This window comes from Micrasema longulum, unplaced genomic scaffold (assembly GCF_059751315.1).
Source record: "Micrasema longulum isolate JH-2025_06_02 unplaced genomic scaffold, ASM5975131v1 h1tg000534l, whole genome shotgun sequence".
NCBI classification, from domain to species: Eukaryota; Metazoa; Arthropoda; class Insecta; order Trichoptera; family Brachycentridae; genus Micrasema; species Micrasema longulum.
Genome location: NW_028277730.1, coordinates 663,948 through 682,734, shown reverse-complemented (window position 1 = coordinate 682,734; position 18,787 = coordinate 663,948). Strand labels below are relative to the sequence as shown.

At 31.7% G+C, this 18,787-nt stretch overlaps 1 protein-coding gene across 4 annotated transcripts in view; it reads right to left on the bottom strand.

Moving 5' to 3' along the window:
* Nucleotides 1-18,787, bottom strand: part of LOC148280806 (uncharacterized) — a 171,896-nt gene that overhangs the window by 30,535 nt on the left and 122,574 nt on the right. The window contains exon 1 of one of the 4 annotated variants that reach the window (XM_088227769.1): nt 10,567-10,786. The exons of the other annotated variants lie outside the window; for them this stretch is intronic. Coding sequence (XP_088083895.1) covers nt 10,567-10,610 — 44 coding nt within the window. The 5' untranslated portion in view covers nt 10,611-10,786. Of the gene's footprint in view, nt 1-10,566; nt 10,787-18,787 lie in introns of those variants that run through there. 4 annotated transcript variants of the gene reach the window in all.

Here is an 18,787-nt window from a genome sequence, read left to right as displayed (position 1 = left end):
TGTAGTATTAACCTGCAGTGTAAAAGTATTGGTATGCATAAGTAGACAAAAACCTATTGTCATTTTAAAACGAAAATTCTCTAAACTACGCTTCATTCATAAAGAAATTCTAGAATGAAAGGAGGCTAAGACTTTATTTACAATCACTAAAATACTACATGTTTTTAAACCAGGTAAATTAATATTCTTTCTTTCTCTGATTGTTTTCCAAAATAAATTAGGGGCAGATTGAAGAATGCGATAATGAGGTCCATTGATAACTGTTCATTGTCCTGTCTGTGAAAGACAATTTGAGAACAACAAAAAACCGTACGAAGTAGACATGGGCGCCATGTTGAAAAAATCAAAGTGCAGGAATTTATCAACTTAAACAAAGAGTACATTCAGTAATTATTATCACTAAAACATTAATAATATATGTAGTAATAAATAAAATAAATACATTAATATACCTGATAGATACATAACACAATGTTTGTGTAGTGTAATTTATCTTTTGAAATTTATTTAGCATTTTAATTCATTTATATCTGGCGCTAGGTATATTTGCAATTTGCATTAATTCGTTTTAATTTACGTGAATCAATTTTTTTTGCAACAAAGAGGGAAAACATTTTGAGATAGGAATATGACAGGTCATAAGCCCTGTAAATGCCTAGACTTTCATATTCCCTTCCCAAAATGTTTTCCCCATATTTTGCAACAAATGTTGATTTAAACAACTCCCTAGAGAGGAAATCCAGCCTATCTTCAAAAATTTGGACACACTCAAAACATTGTTATTTCCAATTTACTCATATTTATTTTATATTTTCTTGTATTTTATGTGCACATACAGTATAAAATTACATAAATATATATGTATATTACTTGAATTTACAGTTCCAACTTACACAGCTTTATCTAGCAAGTCGGGACGTGAAAATAATGATAAATTGTGTCAAATGAAATACATATTTACATATTTCTTTAAAATATTTATGTATTTTTTATATTTATGTGGTGGTAAAAGAAAAAAATGTCTGTGTTAGAATACTGCAGTCATGAGCAAAAAAGGCAGTTATTTGCAAAAGTCATATGATGAGATATGACACTTTTTAGTATTTACCATTTTGATGCAAATTTAAAAAAAAAATGTAAATAAGTAAAAACAGAGTATGTCGAATGTTTCTTAAGCATAAAACCTGTGTGTGTCATATCCTTACTGAATTTTTGCTTATGGATCTCTAGATATTTTGTTATTTCTTTGAAAACATTATTTTATAATAAACACACCTATACACTTACTCTCATACAAATACACATAAACACACCCTTTTGCTTTACCACAATTTAATATGGATGATTTTTATTTAGAAACTTCGCTGGTCTGTCTTTAAACCGTATCTTTTTTATGTTATTATATCATTGTCGACATTTTGTTCCTGTAAAATAAATCAATAAATAAATATCGTTTTTCGCCATAAATCAAAATGTTCGAAATTTTTCATAGAACATTACCTCATATTTAACTCATTTTGTGATTTTAACAGAAAAACAGTCTAATAAGACATAAGCAATAGCTTATGACGACAGTACATATATTACTTCCATATTTCATACTTCAATTTTTAAAATAATATTGGCACAATGATCATTATCCATTGTTTTTTTCTGAAAAAACATTTCAAACAAGCTAGAAATAAGTGAATTTTGAGTTTGCGAATTTACTGATAGCGCGGGTGTGTGTGCAAGTGCTTTCCTGTAAAAAAAAGTTTATTTATTTGTGCCATTGTTATTCCCGGGGTGCGATACATTGAGTGCGCTCCACTACATAAATGACATAAATAGATGTACGTGAATAACTGATTGACAAGAAGTGGTCTACGGTGCATAAAGTTAGGGAACCTCTGGCCTAAATGCATAAATTAGTACGTAAAACATAGTTTTATGGTCTTATCAGAGAGTGCCCGCATTACTTTGACTGGCGGGGGAAATGCAATGTTATTTCGTGAAAATTGCATACATTACTCCCCTTTGTGCTGTGCCTATCTTCATATTATTTAACTATATACAACTGCCATTAAGCAGCGTTGCCAAACTCTGTTTCATGTGAAATTCGGTAGATCTGCAGAAAAATCGGTAGATCGCTGATGGAGAGCGGGGTTAAAAATAATGAAAACATTAAATGTTCTTATTTTGAGTACCTTTTTTTTTCGAACCATAAAACACACTATTTCACTCTGAAAATTCTACCAAAAATTAGGGTCTTGTGGTCCGATGCGTCTTATCGTCCAAGACATTTTTTTTCCCTAAAAATCAATAGATACATTTTGAGGTGCATCTTATAATGCGATGCGTCTAATCGATCTTATCATTTAATCAAATCGAATGTAATCATCTTTAGATTTTATCTAGGTACACCGCTATCTCAACAGAGAAGAAGGAAACAACATACGAACTCAACCCAGAAGAAGTAATTATTTATTTTCACACATGTGTGCAACGGGAATTTACAAAAAATAACATAAATAAGTACAAATTTACAAGTACAAAGTAAATGGTCACTAAAAAAAAACGACAAAAATTATTGAAAAAAATTAAACAAAACAAAAAAAGGGTAGTAAATAAAAAAAATATGATAATAAATGCAAATTCAACGTAAAACTCAATGTTACAAAAAGGATAACATGGCTGAATTACTGTTCAGTGTAAATCTCATAATAATAATATCAATAATATTTGGCTGATTTATATAGCGCCATTTTTGTAAAAAATCACCCCAAGGGCGCTTTACAATAGTATATCTAAACTTACATTCTTACTAAACTTAAGTGATATATTATGTCAGCCGCATTAACCAAGGTTTCGGGTGTTTAACTTAATAATCTTCAGCAAATTGAAATTATTTACAATTTGCTTTTTAATTCTAAAATTTTTCTTATATCCATATTTTTCTCTTTTTTTACTTATGATTTTGCATTGTAGCATGCTTTTTCTATTTCTACATGCATACACAAAAAAACGTTTTGTTTATTTTTTTAATTATTACTTACTATGTTTGTACCTAACTGTATTATAAATTAAATATAGGCATGTTGAATGTGGCCAGTTAAACCAGCCAATGACGGGTCATAAGCCTTAACTTCCATATTCCCTTCTCTAAAATGATTTAAATCTCTGTCGCAAATCGTTAATTTTGATAACCCTTCAGGGCTTTAGGAGGTGTAATCCAGGAGTATATGTCTACAAAAATTTCGGATTCAAATCATTATTATTTATTATAGAAATAAAAGACGAGTGCTACTTTAATCCACAAATTTAGAATATCATGCGACCGGTTTCATCGCTTTCGCGACTTCTTCGAGACTGGCATCCTTATTAAGATATTCAATGTATTTAAACAAAACAGAGGTAAGGATAGAGAATTCAAAATCATATGAGAGTCAATTAAATTACTTATCATTAACACGTCACTGGATATTTCAAATTTATGTATTAAAGTATCACTTGTATTTTATTTCTATAATAAATTACAATAAACGTCCATCAATAATTTTCACTTACAAACTTTAATGTTTTAAATCATTGTTGATTTTATCTAGTTTTTTGTAATAGCACGTTGATTTCTAAATTTGTTTAAATGGTTTTTACATCTATCTCTGAAAAAATCAAAATTCAACAATGTTTTGAGTATGTCCAAATGCTTGCAGACTGGCTGGCCAACTCAAAAATGTTTTCCCTATCTGTTGCAACTAATTTAAATATGAACAACTCCCTGGGGAGAAAATCCAGCAAGTCTGCAAGCGTTTGGACATACTCAAAACATTGTAGAATTAACTACCTGGTAAAAGAAGAGGTATAAAAAATTGGAAAATTGTTTTCAGGCGTTGCCTAGTAGGTGTTGGTTCAGACGGATGAATCTCAACTACATGATAAAGGTCTCAGCTCTTTTACTTCCAAAAGTCAACAGATGGAAGAGTCGAGGAAATGTGGATGTTCAAACATAGGCAGAATGGTGAATGTTACACAGTGTGTAAAGTGGCCACTTAAACTACTGCTCCACAAGTGTATAGCTTATGTTCGGTTTTTGTTATTTTCATTGTGGGTTTTTGTAATATAAATCATAAAGATGTAAATATACCAAATTTTTAAAACAGTCTGAATATTTTGTTGATTATCTTTATTTATTAAGTTAGTCCTCTTTGTTTATTCTTAAATGTAAAAATATTTAAAAAAGTATATTGTTAAGTGTTCTCGGCACGGGTAACCCCAGTGAGGGCCCATTATTTTTATTATTGTTTATAGTTTGTAAGGGTAAAACATTAATAAATAAATAAATAAAAATAAATAAATAAATTAAATAAAATAAATATTTTTTAAAAACAGCCAATGACAGGTCATAAGCCCTGTAAATGCCTAGACTGCCATATTCCCAACTCAAAAATGTTTTCCCTCTCTGTTGCAACAAATTTTAATTAAAATTCGCAAATAAGCTGCCCAAGCCGCCCTCGCGGTTTAACGGGTTATTCTATTTGTGATGAATAAAAAAAACCACAAATATTTAATTTAAAACATATTCAGAGCATTTAGATGCTTAGTACCTACGTACAGGTAATAACAATACGTGCCTTCGACGTTACCTAAATAGAATTTAGTGAGGTAATTAAAACATCATTAACTTTAAGTTTGCCTACAACAATATTAGTTTCCAACTCATTTCAAATTGCTTTTGGCTATAGGTGAACAAGAAATGATGACGAGGTATAATAGTTACAATCAACCAAATAATACCTCAATCATCATCATCTCCCTGTTCGCACCCGGTGGTGCATAGGGCATTGGTACCTACTCCGATTGCAGGGCATCTGGATATTTTTTATTGCAGCTGGGTGTGGTCTTTAGTATCACGTTTTGGGTGCCATTCCAAAATCAATGAAATACTGCAGTGTGCCAATTATAAATAAAATATTTCGCGTCCATCTAGAATAAGCGGTAAAGAGTGGTGTCAGGGAAAGAAAGAAATTAAATAAATATAAATATTTTTATAAAAAATATGTAAAATGGTTTATTTTCCATATTAATTTGACGTCAAAAAATATCGGTTTTATCGGTGGTTCTACATAGCAATATTTTATTTTTACGAAACTGGTACCTGAAGCGTAAGACTGATCACTTTACCCTCCACGTGGGAAAAAAAGATCCCGATTCGCTGCATTTCGTGTTCCAATGAAGTGCCCTTTGCATCTTCGGGTGCAAATACGTTTATTTTTCGTAAACTTTCATTACCTGTAAGTATGACTTGTATTTAATTTATTATCGTATTTAGTATCGGCTTGTGGTCCCGTGGCTAGTGTCATGGACTCGCGGATCAAAGGTTCGAGGTTCGATGTGACATCGAAATTTGAAAAAAAACATAGCAACATACAGTTAAATAATTCCTCTTCCATAATTTATAAAAAATATAATATAATGTAGGCATGAAAGAAAAATAAATAAATACAAAATATATCAATACGCCGGTCCAACGTGCACTTCCGCTCACTGCCAATAACCGGCTGATTGAACGAATTACTTCTTTTGTTTTTGTCTCATTCACACAAACACAGGCCAGAGAACAGCGTCTCTGTTTTTCTTGGTTTAAGTTATATTTTCGTGGTCTCTTTAATACAGATTTATTGTGGTAGCATCACTTTCACACGTTCTTCACATTCTTCGCATAGCAAGTACAAATATTTTTTTGTTTTAAAATTTAAGGTAGTTATATAAATTTTACTTTCCAAATCAAGAAAAAACACAACTTCATCATTTAAATAATTTATAGAGACACATCGAGTATTGTATCCTATGTAGACTCATGTTACACCACAGCCACACAAGAGTCAATAACATAAATAAACAAATAACAACATACGATAAAGGTACGCAAGAACGACAATGAACGCATATCGAAAGTAACGATTCTTGAAAGGGATGAAAGTATAGCTAAATGTGAAATCAGTGTGAAAGGAGATATTCTGAATTAGTTTGAAGAATTTGTGTATCTGGGAAGTATGTTTACTGGGGATGGAAAGACTGAGAAATATATTAAAAGGAGGGTGAGTGACGGTGCATTGAAATCTACCTTGGCAAATAAATGTTTGTCTCGGGAGGCAAATCAGTTCAGTTCACAATGGAGTTTAGGTGCTGACCCTACGGTATGGGAGTAAGTATGGAATAAGTAGGCCGAATGCTGTCGAAATGCGATCTCTCTGGCGAACGTGTCTTAAAACGATGTATGGTGAACAAAAAATGTCGAAATCCGTGCACTGTGTAAGGCTGAGACAAGCATTATTGACAAAAAAGGGGCGCCACGTTGGTAAGGACATATAGAGCGATGGACAGCGAAAGGACGGCTTAAAGATTTGCGATGCGAATGTTGATGGATGCAGAAAATGAGGAAGACCGAGAAAGACATGGCGCGACCGAATCCAATAGATTAGTTGAAGAAAGAACAATGAAAAAAGCACTTAAAGTAACATTTAATTTTAATAAATATACTAGAACCACGGATTTATATAGAATCACAAAAATTCTCAATCTATAGGAATTGATCTACACAGAAAAAATAAAAATGATATTTAAGATGAAAAATAATAAAATAAAGACAAATATTAAATTTAATTTTAACTACAACATACATAAAATAAATACAAGAGCATCAAATAATTTAACTTGCCAACAACCTAGGACCAACAGAAAAAGAAACAGTTTTTTGTATACAGCAATAAATTTTTACAATTCACTTTCTAATGATCTAAAAAATATACAAAACATGTGCGTACTTAAAAAAACACCTAAATAAAACAGTTCTTACAGCCCGTGTGACGAGTGATATGTGATGTTATTTTATTGATTTTTTATTTAAACTATTGTGTTATTATTTATAATATCCCCTCATACCAGGACTTTTGCTGATTGGGAATATTTCGTACAAATAAAATATGTAATAAAATGTAATATGTAAAGTTTAAAAACCTTGAATTTTGTCATAAATAAATAAATTTTAAAAAATTAAAAAAAGATGGACGTGTTAAGCGTAGGAATAATCGGCGTGCGTGCATAAGAGGAGGAATGCATGGAGAGGAAGCGAGTCTGTATGCAAAGACAGAGTAATCTGACATTCTATCATCTCTGCCTACCCATACGGGGAAACGCGTCACGGTTTGTTTGTATATTGAGTAAATACAAGTGAAAATGCTCGGATTTTGAGTTTAGATACACATGTGGTTTATGAGGTTATTAAAATAGTGAGTGATTAATTATGTCAAAAGTATTAAATTAATGATATAAGATTCTTGTGTCTGTTTTGAGTTCGACAAACTCCTAATTACAAATTCAATTAGTAGGCCATAGTCAATAGCGTAATAAGTGTGTAATGTTACGACTTTGTCATTTTTGACCAATTAAATGCTCTACCTATGCAGTTGTGTGTCCGGGCGGAGGAAGAATACAATTCTGTGAGTGAAAAAAAGTGTTTGAGGTGCTAGGTTCTTTTCCTAGCAGGGTTGACATAAAATATATATTTTTGAGAACTGCAATATTTCATTGTTCCTGGACTGTTACCTGAATTGTGAGACTGATCACCTTACCTTCAATGCAACAAATATGATCGAGAAACACTGCAATAAAGAAATATCACATACTACGAATACCGATTAAAATATATGAAATGGGTTTAAAAAAATTAGTAGTATTTTTGAAATTAAAATTGATATTGTGGAGAAATGTTTTCATATATGAATTTTAAAAAATATATTTTTTTTAATTACGTCACTAGTAAAACGCGACATGCTTGGCCTTGATAGTTGTGACGTTAAGATTTGTGACAATGTTCTAAACAAATTTTAATGGTCAGGAACAAATAAACATGAATCGTGACGTATTAGGGGCGTGGCCAATGGAGTGACCGTTTTTGCGGGAATTCAAAATTTATAATTAGAAAATATTTTTATGCTACTAATAAGTAACAAATTTTTTTTACTGGACCGTATCGCTGAGACCTTTATTACATAATGTTTTAAAAAAAGTTATATTTCCCTAATTAATTCAGTGCCCTATGGACCAGTGGATAGAGATAAGGTGTTAATGACATGTATAAGCATTCATCATCGTCATTTCCCTATCGGCACCAGTCGGTGCATAAGGCACTAGATTCATACACTAAATGCACCGTATGTTGATCATCCGTTCAATTGAGGTAAGGTAATTAATCTTCCTCTTCAGGTGCCATACTAAGACAATTAAAATATTGCGATGTAAAACCACCTTTATAATTCAAAATTATATGTTTACCCTCCCAGGAATCGAACCCGGGACCTCGGTAGGCGAATTTGCCAACCACTAAATACAACACGAGTCGGACCTATTCCCACTCGATTTCCCCACCCCACACGAAAAAACGGTTAGGTATTTATCGCTTGAAAAAAGTATAAGTTTCATTTGAAAAACAAACGTTCTTTTTTAATATATAAGTAGCTTTATGTTTTTGATGTATATGAGGAAGTTCAGTGCTTCGGGAAATTGGATGTAAAAAATGTTTATTTACAAGCGGTAAAAAATACAGCATTGATTTGCACGGCGAAGTTTCTTGAAAATGTATGAAAAAAATAATAATCTCGGTTAAGATCGATTAATTTGGTATCAGCTCAAAGCTAACTCCTGAGTTTCAGCTGTTCTTCCCTCTCCTTAATGGTCTTCCGGGCAAACGGCAAACGGCCGGGATTTCGTGGGCAATGGTATAGGGGATTTTGGAGCTGTCCATTAATGGAATTATTGACGTAATCTCTCCATAATCTATATACTATGCACTGGGTATCGCAATTCCGTCTAACTTCTTGACTCTGGATTCTGCCTCTTTTGGGGTTTCCCTGCGATTGCCTTTAGTACTTTCATCTCTGACGTTCTGAGCAGTTATTTGGTTTTTCTATTTAGTTTTTCTACCTGGTTTTTCGTATTTTTTTTTCTCTCTATCTATCCTCGCCTCTATTGTACGAGTATACACCATGATCGATCTGACATACGTTTTGTGCATCCGAATTATATGATCATGTGTTCATTGTACTATACGACATTTCGTAGGCGTCCAGATGTTTACTACTTAACTGAGATGGATATGTTCTCATCATCACAATGGCTGCATTACCTGCATGGCATGTGATGTTAATGACCTTATCTCCCTTAGTAGATTCATTACTTTATTTTATTCTTAAAAGCGTTTTTTTAACAAATTTATTCTGCTTGTGTAAGAAAAGGTTTTTGAAAATACGATACAGAAAAATTAATTTTTTTTTTGGGCTTAGTTTGATAGTAGATATATTAACAAAAATAACATAAAGCCGTTCAGTGCGAAAAACACACTCATAATAAAATAAACGCAAATTATAGTAAAGCCAGCTTCGAAATGTAAGTAAATAACATTTACTTCGAACGTATTTTAACTGTATCTAGGCCGCGATTATAAACGCTATCTTCAATCTTCATCATTACATATCGAGACGGTATAAAGTAAAATCGATATTTATGTACGAAAATGTGTATTTGTGCATTAAAATTTAAAGTATCTTCATGGATAACCTGTCATTGAACATGTAAGGATTTTTTTTATACATATTGCATTTTTCATACATAAAACTTAATTTTACTTTGTAGATAAAATTGACGATAAATGTTAACTTCTTATTGTAATTTGGGCCCTAGAATCCTAATCATCTATGCGCTCTGTAGCTGCAGGACGCGTTGTAATCTGGCTCCTATCTGTAAACAAGAGCTAGATTTCTAACCGTTCATGCACTTAATAGCTGCAAGACGTGTTGTATAAAAATAAATACAAAAAGTACTTTTAGGCATTGCTTAGAGGGTGGAATAGTCCAGCCAAGAAAAATCTCGCCTACATCAATATAGGTTTCGGCTCTTTTGTTTAACAAATGTAAACGGGTGGAAGAGTTGAGGAAATGTGGATGTTCAAACGTAGGCAGAATAGTAAATGTTAGACAGTGTTTTAAAGTGGTTACTTAAACCAGCCAATAACATGTTGTAAGCACTTTCCCGTCTCAAAAATGTTTTCCCTCGCTGTTTTAATAAATTTCAATCGTGATAACTCCCTAGGAAGTGGAATCCATGCTTGTTTACAAACATTTGGACATACTCAAAGTGTTGTTCATTTGAATTAATTTCAGCATTTTTTTCTGACAAAATCACTTTTCCAAGTGTTTCTTTTTAATTTACGTATCAAAAATAAAAATAGAGTAATTTTTTTTTTTTAATTTGCAACTAAAAACTATTAAGTGAATAAAACCGATTAAAATACATAAAAAAAACAAAACGAAACATATTGTATAATATAATATTTAATAATACCTACTCGACTCGTTTTAGATTTTCACCAAAAATATAGTAAAACTTTTTTTTAAATATACATATTATTTAAGCGTTAGAGTATTTGTTGCGTTAAAAAGTTAATGAATTATGTTATAAATATTTAAACCCACAAAGCAGAAGTGAATGTCAAACAAAAAAAACAGTATGTAAACATTTCAAAATTCTAACCTGTCTTCCGGGCGATGGTAAATAAACTCGTCTGGTAAATACATCGGACGAAATCTGCAAACTGTTGTATTATTTCAACTCTTAATAACCACACGCGGCGAGATTCAACAAAATTACGAAATAAAATTAAACAACACGGCACAATATGTCAAACTCAACTGAGATAACAGAATTTGACACTACCGCTCAACAACGCTGTCACTGATCGACTGATTTTTCTTCAGCTGACTAGTTTCTGGCGGCTGTCGGCTGCGCGAGCGCTCCCCACTCCCCACCCTCACGAAGCGCTAACAAAGTATGCGCACGAATAAAAAGATACAATGTATTAATGTTAACTCGTTCTTGCAACAATGATTCATCGGTTCTTTTGTGCGTAGGGTGTTATCTTGGTTTCTAAACTGCTGAAGATGTTTTGATCGTACGTCCCTCCTACTTTGAGCGGGATATCTAACCAATCAAAAAAGGGTTAGGGTCGCTGGAACGCCCAGATGTTTTAATATTCTCTTTTTGAATTGAATAGTAGGTAGGTGGTAAGGCGTTTTTTAAATATCTTTTCTTAAATAACGAATGAATTCCAGTTTTATTATTTTATTTATTTATTTTATTAGATTAACGGCCTAATCCGAAGAGAAGCGAGAGGACGTTAAAAATTTTTTCTTATTCGCTGTCAAAATTGAAGCATTTAATTTTACCGCAAAGTTTTTCAAAAATGTATGAAAAAAATAATCAAAATAAACAACTTTAAAACGTCACAAGTTCTAGTGAATGATGTTTTTGTAGTTTTGAAATAACTTCCCGTGTGACGTCACAAAATCTCTTCGTTGATATGTGTTGATTAGGACATCTCTTCGCCACTAAAACCGTTTATTTATTTATTTACTTTTATTTATTCACAACATCTTCATTTAACATTTATCGAGTCGCAACTCCATGGAACCAAGGTTGGTATAAAACTGGTTTGGACATGTAGAGCGAATGGACAGCGAAAGAACGGCTAAAACTATTTACGATGCGAATGTTGATGGATGCAGAAATAGAGAAAGACCGAGAAAGACATAGCATGACCAAACCGAACAAATACTTAAAGATGGACATGTTACAAGTCGGAATAATCGGCGCACGTGCATGAGAAGATGTATGAACGTAGAGGAAGCGAGATCTTTTTGCAAAGATAGAGTGACGTAGCGTTCTATCCTCTCTGCCTACCCTTACGGGGAATAGATTTTGTCCGTGAGAGCTTAACACGCTTTTCCAAAATATTAAACACTCTCGGTGCGAAAAAGGAGAGGTGACTCTATACAAAAGTCGTCTAGGTTTTGGGTTTAACATACTTCATCCCCAGGGAAAACCTCGTGCGATGAATATGGATTGGCATGGTTTAGTTTGTAGTCTTATATCGTATTTATGAATATATGGTAGATACTTATTCCTTTTTATATTACCCTTGTTTGTCTTTGCTACATAGTTTCATGTTTTTTTTGTTCAGTTTCTTGTGTACGTTTCCTTATGCAACTGTTGTAATTGGCTTAGGCCGTATATATGATAAATAAATAAAGAAATCAATTAGTGGATTGGTTTCTCGTCAGCCGGAAATCTATCACAACACTCACTAGTGACGTTTTACAAAGTTTTTTATTTTTATAAAATCATTTTTATTAATTTTTTCAAACATTTTTAAGAAACTTGGCTCCACAACTTAATGTACTAATTTTTACCGCGCGCAAGAAATATTATTTTATATCTAATTTCTCGTAGCAATGACTTCTTAATTATAGTGTTGTGATTTGTGATAGATTTCCGGTTTCCGTTTATTATTATTTATTTAGCTCCATTTTAGTGAAAACCACCTCTGTTCAATAAATAAAGGCGCTGTTCAATAAATAAATATCCCAGCACGTCTTGTAGCTACAAAGCGTATGGACGGTAAGTAATCTAGCCCCCATTTGCTTAACGATTTAATTTGACAATGAAGTTTAGCGTTCGAACGAAATAAATATAAATATTTTAAAGAAGCTCTATATTAAAAATAGGATTTAGATTACAAAAAGTCTTGCAGTTACAGAGCGCTCAACGCTCGCAAAAGGTTCAGAATGCCACCTTGGAATGGTATTTTATTTATTTATTTAATACTAAAAATACACAATTTTATCATAGCGCAAATATATTTTTTTTATGTCCCGACTTGTTAGAAAATTCCCTGTTAAGTCGGGACTCTTCTATATAAAAATCAAAAACATTTAAACAATGTACAAAATAATCAAAACAATATACAAATTGATAATAAAAAATATAAATAGTAAAAATTTATACATGTCAAGAATTGGAATGCTGAAAAGTTTTCTTAATAATTAATACAAGGCAATATGTAATTAACAATTTACAGTAGGGGAAGGGTGTACAAAATGACATAGGCGGGTAAAATGACATAGTAATCATATCTCAGAAACCAAACTCTTGGTGATGTTTGAACCTGCACAATAATGAGCACTGGTACGACACATAAATACTTACCAATATTTAGGACGCTTATGGCGACCGCCCGAGGAGGACGGGTTACTTTGTGAAATAAAACAATATTTTTGTTGCGCAGACACTGAAGGTATTATCATTATTTTATTTGTATTATTCTACAACACAAACTGAAAGGATATGTTGTGTCATTGTTATTCTTCATGAAAAACTATAATTTTGTTAAAATTTACAAAGAGCAATGTGGTATTTTTTAATGTTTTTAAAAACTCACGTAGGGGGGCAAAACGACATATGTACCGGTAGGGTAAAATGACAAACTATGTCATTTTTCCCCAATTTATACTTTTTTTCTTTAGAAAAATAATAATGCTTCGCAATTATGTGCGTAAAACATGACATTTGAATACAACTCCAAATATATCAGTGGCTAAAGCTAAAGGATCCAAAAAACATATCCTGGAAAAGTGTAAACAAGGTATATGTAAAAAAAAAAAATATTGATTCAGACACTGAATGCTTTCTACTGACAGACGATGAAGATGACTGCTCATGCATTTATTGTAATAAGTTATATACGAGATCAAAGTCAGGTGAAACATGGTTAAAATGCATGAAATGTGGAAACTGGGCTCATGCAGAATGTGCTGGTTTAAATAAAAAAAAACAAGATTTTTGTTTGTGAAGTGAGCATTTAATATTTTAATTCTTTAATATTCATAAAAAAACTTATCAATTCTGATTTTAAAATGTTTTGAATAATCATCCCATCCAAGTTTATATCGTATGTCATTTTGTACACTCGGTGGGGCAAAACGGTCTTTGGCAGTATGTTTATATTTTTGTATTTTTATTTGATAGATTTGTATTTCTTCCTACAAAAACAGTGCTAACATGTTAAAAAATAGTGTACATGTTGAACCAAAGAGTTACTAAATATGTTACCAATTAATTTTTTTTTCATTTTACAAAAAAATCTATGTCATTTTGTACACCCTTCCCCTAATGCTATAATTCAATTTGTTAAATTATTGATATAAAAAATTAATACAAAATCATACAATAAAGTAACAATAGTTTTTTTCATTTTTTTTTTTCATTTTTTTTTTCATTTATTTTTGCACCACTACAGGCCAGTAGGCCCAATTACAGTGGTGAATTACATCACAGAACACCCAGGCTTGAGAAAAATTCATTTTGATTTTTGTGTTCTCACCGGGAATCGAACCCGGAACCTTCCGAGCGTGAGTCAAGCGTCTTGACAACTACACCACGGAGGCCGCCACATCTATATGGTAGAATATGTAATTTAATGAACATAATATGGTATATGAAGCAAAAGTCTGATCATCTTGTGTACGTGCGCGCAATTAATGCCCGAGATGAGATACACGGTCATTAAATATACATTATTTCATATCCAATTCGTTTTTACAACACACTCATAGGTACTAACTACCCCTTGCATTAATTATTTAAAAGTATAAGCGACCCGCAGACGCGTTCGAATCCAAATTTGAATTCAAAAATTGACAAGAAAAGTGTTTTAAGATGGCAGAAAGCGTGAAAAAACGTCACAGATGATATAATTTTACAAACGGGGTAGGAATTTATTTTAGCTAGGTAGGTACTGCATAAATAAAAGCATTAGCATTTTAAGTCCTTAATGAATTGAAAAATGTAAACGTACCTACATAGATATAATAGCATAGTAAATGTCGGCCTCGTGGTGTAATGGTCAGCGCATTTGCCTACCATGCAAAAGGTTCTGGATTCAATTCCCGTTGGGAATACAAAAAAAGTGATTTTTCACAAGCCTGAGGGGTACTATAACGAATTTCGAGTTGGGGAAGAGAAGCTCTAAGCTCTACTCAAGGATTTTTATTTTTTGCGTGCGGTTACACTTTGTTACATATATGGCCACATTATTTATCATCATTCCACGTCTGCTACCTAATTAGAGTATGCGGTATCTACAAAGAGCCTCCATGCATCTGTATGTAACATCAACAGATGAAAGAATTGAAGGAATATAGATGTTCAAATATGGGCAAAATGGTAAATGGAATGGTAATGGTAAATTTAAAGTGGCCAATTAAACCAGCCAATGACAGGTCATAAGCCCTGTAAATGCTTAGACTTCTATATTCCCTTCTCTCAAATGTTCTTCATGTCTGTTGTAATATGTTAATGCATGTATAAAATATAAAATAAATATGTACATGCGAATATATATGTGTGAATGCATGTTTATGAATGCATTACAAGTGCCCCGACACAACACGGATTTTCATGGTAATTTTCTTTCACAGAGTAGCCGCTCGATTGTGGAATAATCTACCCACTAATTTTAGAGACGCCTCTTCTTTATTTATATTTAAGTCAAGATTGAAATGTCACTATTTAAATATTTAAATTGTTCTTTTATCCTTCTTCTTTCCTTCCTATCCCCTCTCCTCTCTTCATAGTATGGTGTTTATTTTTTAATATATTTTTATTTTGTTAATCTTTGTTTTTAGTTTTTGTATGAAATTGTAAGATTCAATAAGTCCATGTATTTGTAATTTTCTTAAACTGAACAGTTTGGGTAGGTAGGAAGAAATTGCCTTAAGACAATATGCCCGCCCTTTTATATATATATATATATATAGTTGTTTGGATAATTTATATAGCGCCATTTTTGTAAAAATTACCTCAAGGGCGCTGTACAATAAATAAATATCCCAGCACGTCTTGCAGCGACAGAGCGCATGGACGGTTGGGATTCTAGTTCCTCGTCTCCAATTATGATATATAGGAGCCAGATAACAGCACGTCTTACAGCTACAGCTTTTATTTATTTGCATTTAACAGTGAAGTTTAAAGTTTAAGTGATATTTAAAAAACGAAATAAAAAGCAAATATATAATAATAGAAGTAAGATAACAACAAGTCTTGCAGCTACTGAGCGCATGTATATATATTGTATATGTTTATAGTGTTCAATAAATTAATGTAAAGTGGCCACTTAAACCAGCCAATGACAGATCATAAGCCCTGTAGATGCCTAGACATCTATATTACCTTCTGTGAAATGTTCTTCATCTCTGTTATAATATTGTTTGTTGTAATTTATTTTAGGTATAGAATTATTTAATACCGATGCTAAATAGCTACAAAACTTCACACGCTAAGCGAACACAATTTTTCTTGCTAATGAAATGAAATAAAATTGTCAATTATTGAATTTAGTTGTACGCACGTGTGAGTTGCGCAACACTGCGCGCGCACGTGGGCACTTATTGTCCATTACTATAGATTACCCGTGTACGCAAGTAGCTACTTACACACACAATGTGTAAGGGTTGTTAAGGGTCAGATATTAGAAACATTACACCGTCGGCGTCGGTCTAACAACAGCAACATATTATTACGTAAAGTCTGTTCATAATTACAAGAATTTCCAAATAAGCAAACCAGTCGCGTGATATCCGACGGAGAATAGTATTTTTCCCACAACAACAACAACAAACCATCACGCCGTTTCCCCGTAAGGGTAGGCAGAGAGGATAGAACGCCAGATCACTGTATCTTTGCATACAAATCTCGCTTCCTCTACATTCATACATCTTCCCTTTCTTCTTACTTTACACATATCACCTTAATTTAAACGGCTCGGTAAAATAGGGTATTTCCATTTTTTTAAAGTTTTAAAGTAAAAATTGTCTATGAAATACTGCCCCGTACAATTTATTTTTTTTGCTACTTCTTGGTAGATTAAAAAATATTTTTTAATTTGTAATTTTGATTTCCCACAAAAACAGTCATTGCATTGGCCACGCCCCTTGTACGTCACGATTCATGTTTATTTTTAGCTTTGTTCCAAACCGCTCAAGTTTTTTCAGAACATCGTCACGAATCTTAACGTCACAATTATTAATGCCAAACATGTCGCGTTTTTCTAGAAGAAATTTTTTTCATAATTTATTTTTTATTAATAAATTTCATAAAAGGTAAATGTTTTTTTTATATTCTATACATATCTACTTTTACACATCTAGTAAATGTTATCACTGTAACTCTCAAAAAAAAGAGACTAACTCTTGTGCTTGGAGAGTGACTTACACTGTTGTATTTGTTTATTTATAAGAGTTAATATAATTTTAATTACGAGTACATGAGAAAAAAAAATATAGGATATATAAAGAAAAATCATAAAACAATAATACATTCATACTAATTAAAATTTAATGTAGTTTTTACACGTGTTCAAAAAATTTCTTTGGTTTACTTTAAATTTATTTATTGATATATAATTTTTAATAGTTTTTAGTTCATTGGGACAATTATTATAATTTTTTACACCTTTGAAGATAAAGCTATTTTGACCATGACTTGTGTGGAATTTAGGAATTTTAATATTATGTTGGAATCTGAGACACCTATTCTTCTCAAATTCTTTTATTTTTTTATTTTTTATAAATTTGCATTTTAGAATTTATTTTATAAAGAGTGTCTACGATATTAACCTTAAATATTTTATATAGACTTTCCGTTTTGAATGTTGAGGGTTTCTTTCAAATGACTTTAATGATTAATCTTTGTACTATTTTAAGAGGGTTTAATATATTGGCGTATGCACCACCCCACCCTACAATACCATATTGTAACAAAAATTGTACAATTGAGTAATAAGCTATTTTTTTCTTTTTTAAATTTACGTATGAAAATATTTCTCCACAATATAAATAAAATAATAATATGAGATATATAATAATATATAACAATAAATAATTTGCGAATCATTTTCTTTACTACCCGCATACAATTGTGTATGAGTATAGCAACACTTTATTTTTAGTTTTTCTTACTGGGTATATTGATTAATGTAAATGTTTTACAATATTTATGCATATCATATCATCTTTATATTCGACTAGTTATATATAGGAATATGTATTTGAATGTATCAAAGGCTTTATTTTATTTCTTACTTTATATATTTTATCTATCAGGGGCGAATGCTCCTTATAATCGATTACATGCAGCTTACCATGTGTTTTTGACATCGTAAGTAATGTTTTATAATACTGTAGTATTATTAGGAAAAAACACATCACCAAAAAAATTTATTACTTTTCTTTGGTTATTAAATTTATATCATATTTATTCGTTGCGCCTCTATTGGCCAAAATTATTACTACTGGATTACACGAGATTACTCTGTTCCCTTTAAAATCACTAATTCAAATACGTCTTTAACCTAAAACTTTAGAATCTCGTTCGAAAAATTACACTTGCGATTACAGTAAAATCTTGCAGCTTTCATTAATGCAATTTAGTCTTTCAATAATTTTTCATAAGGGCTAGTATTCTTTAAAACACATCAATTTGACTTACGACAGTCTAAGGGAGGTGACAATATACGCACTCGTTATGTGTAAGAAAGAGATAACGAATATATTTTGTATGTCGTAAGTAATTTAGCATACTTATGTTTCGGTGGTTTGAAAGTAAATTTGCTTTAAATTAAATGAATATTTTGATATTTTAATCGAAACGAATTGATATTTTAATCCATAAAATAGTATAAATCCTTTAGTGGGTTTTAAAAAACAAAGATTCACTAATTGTAATTCGTTTTTGTGCATACGATGACAGTTGAATATTGTAGTAATAAACATTTTTTTCATTATAAGTAATTTGTATCATCTATCTTCCTAGATATTGGTAGGTAGGTACCTACAGCGAATTAAAATTCGCAATTAGTAGT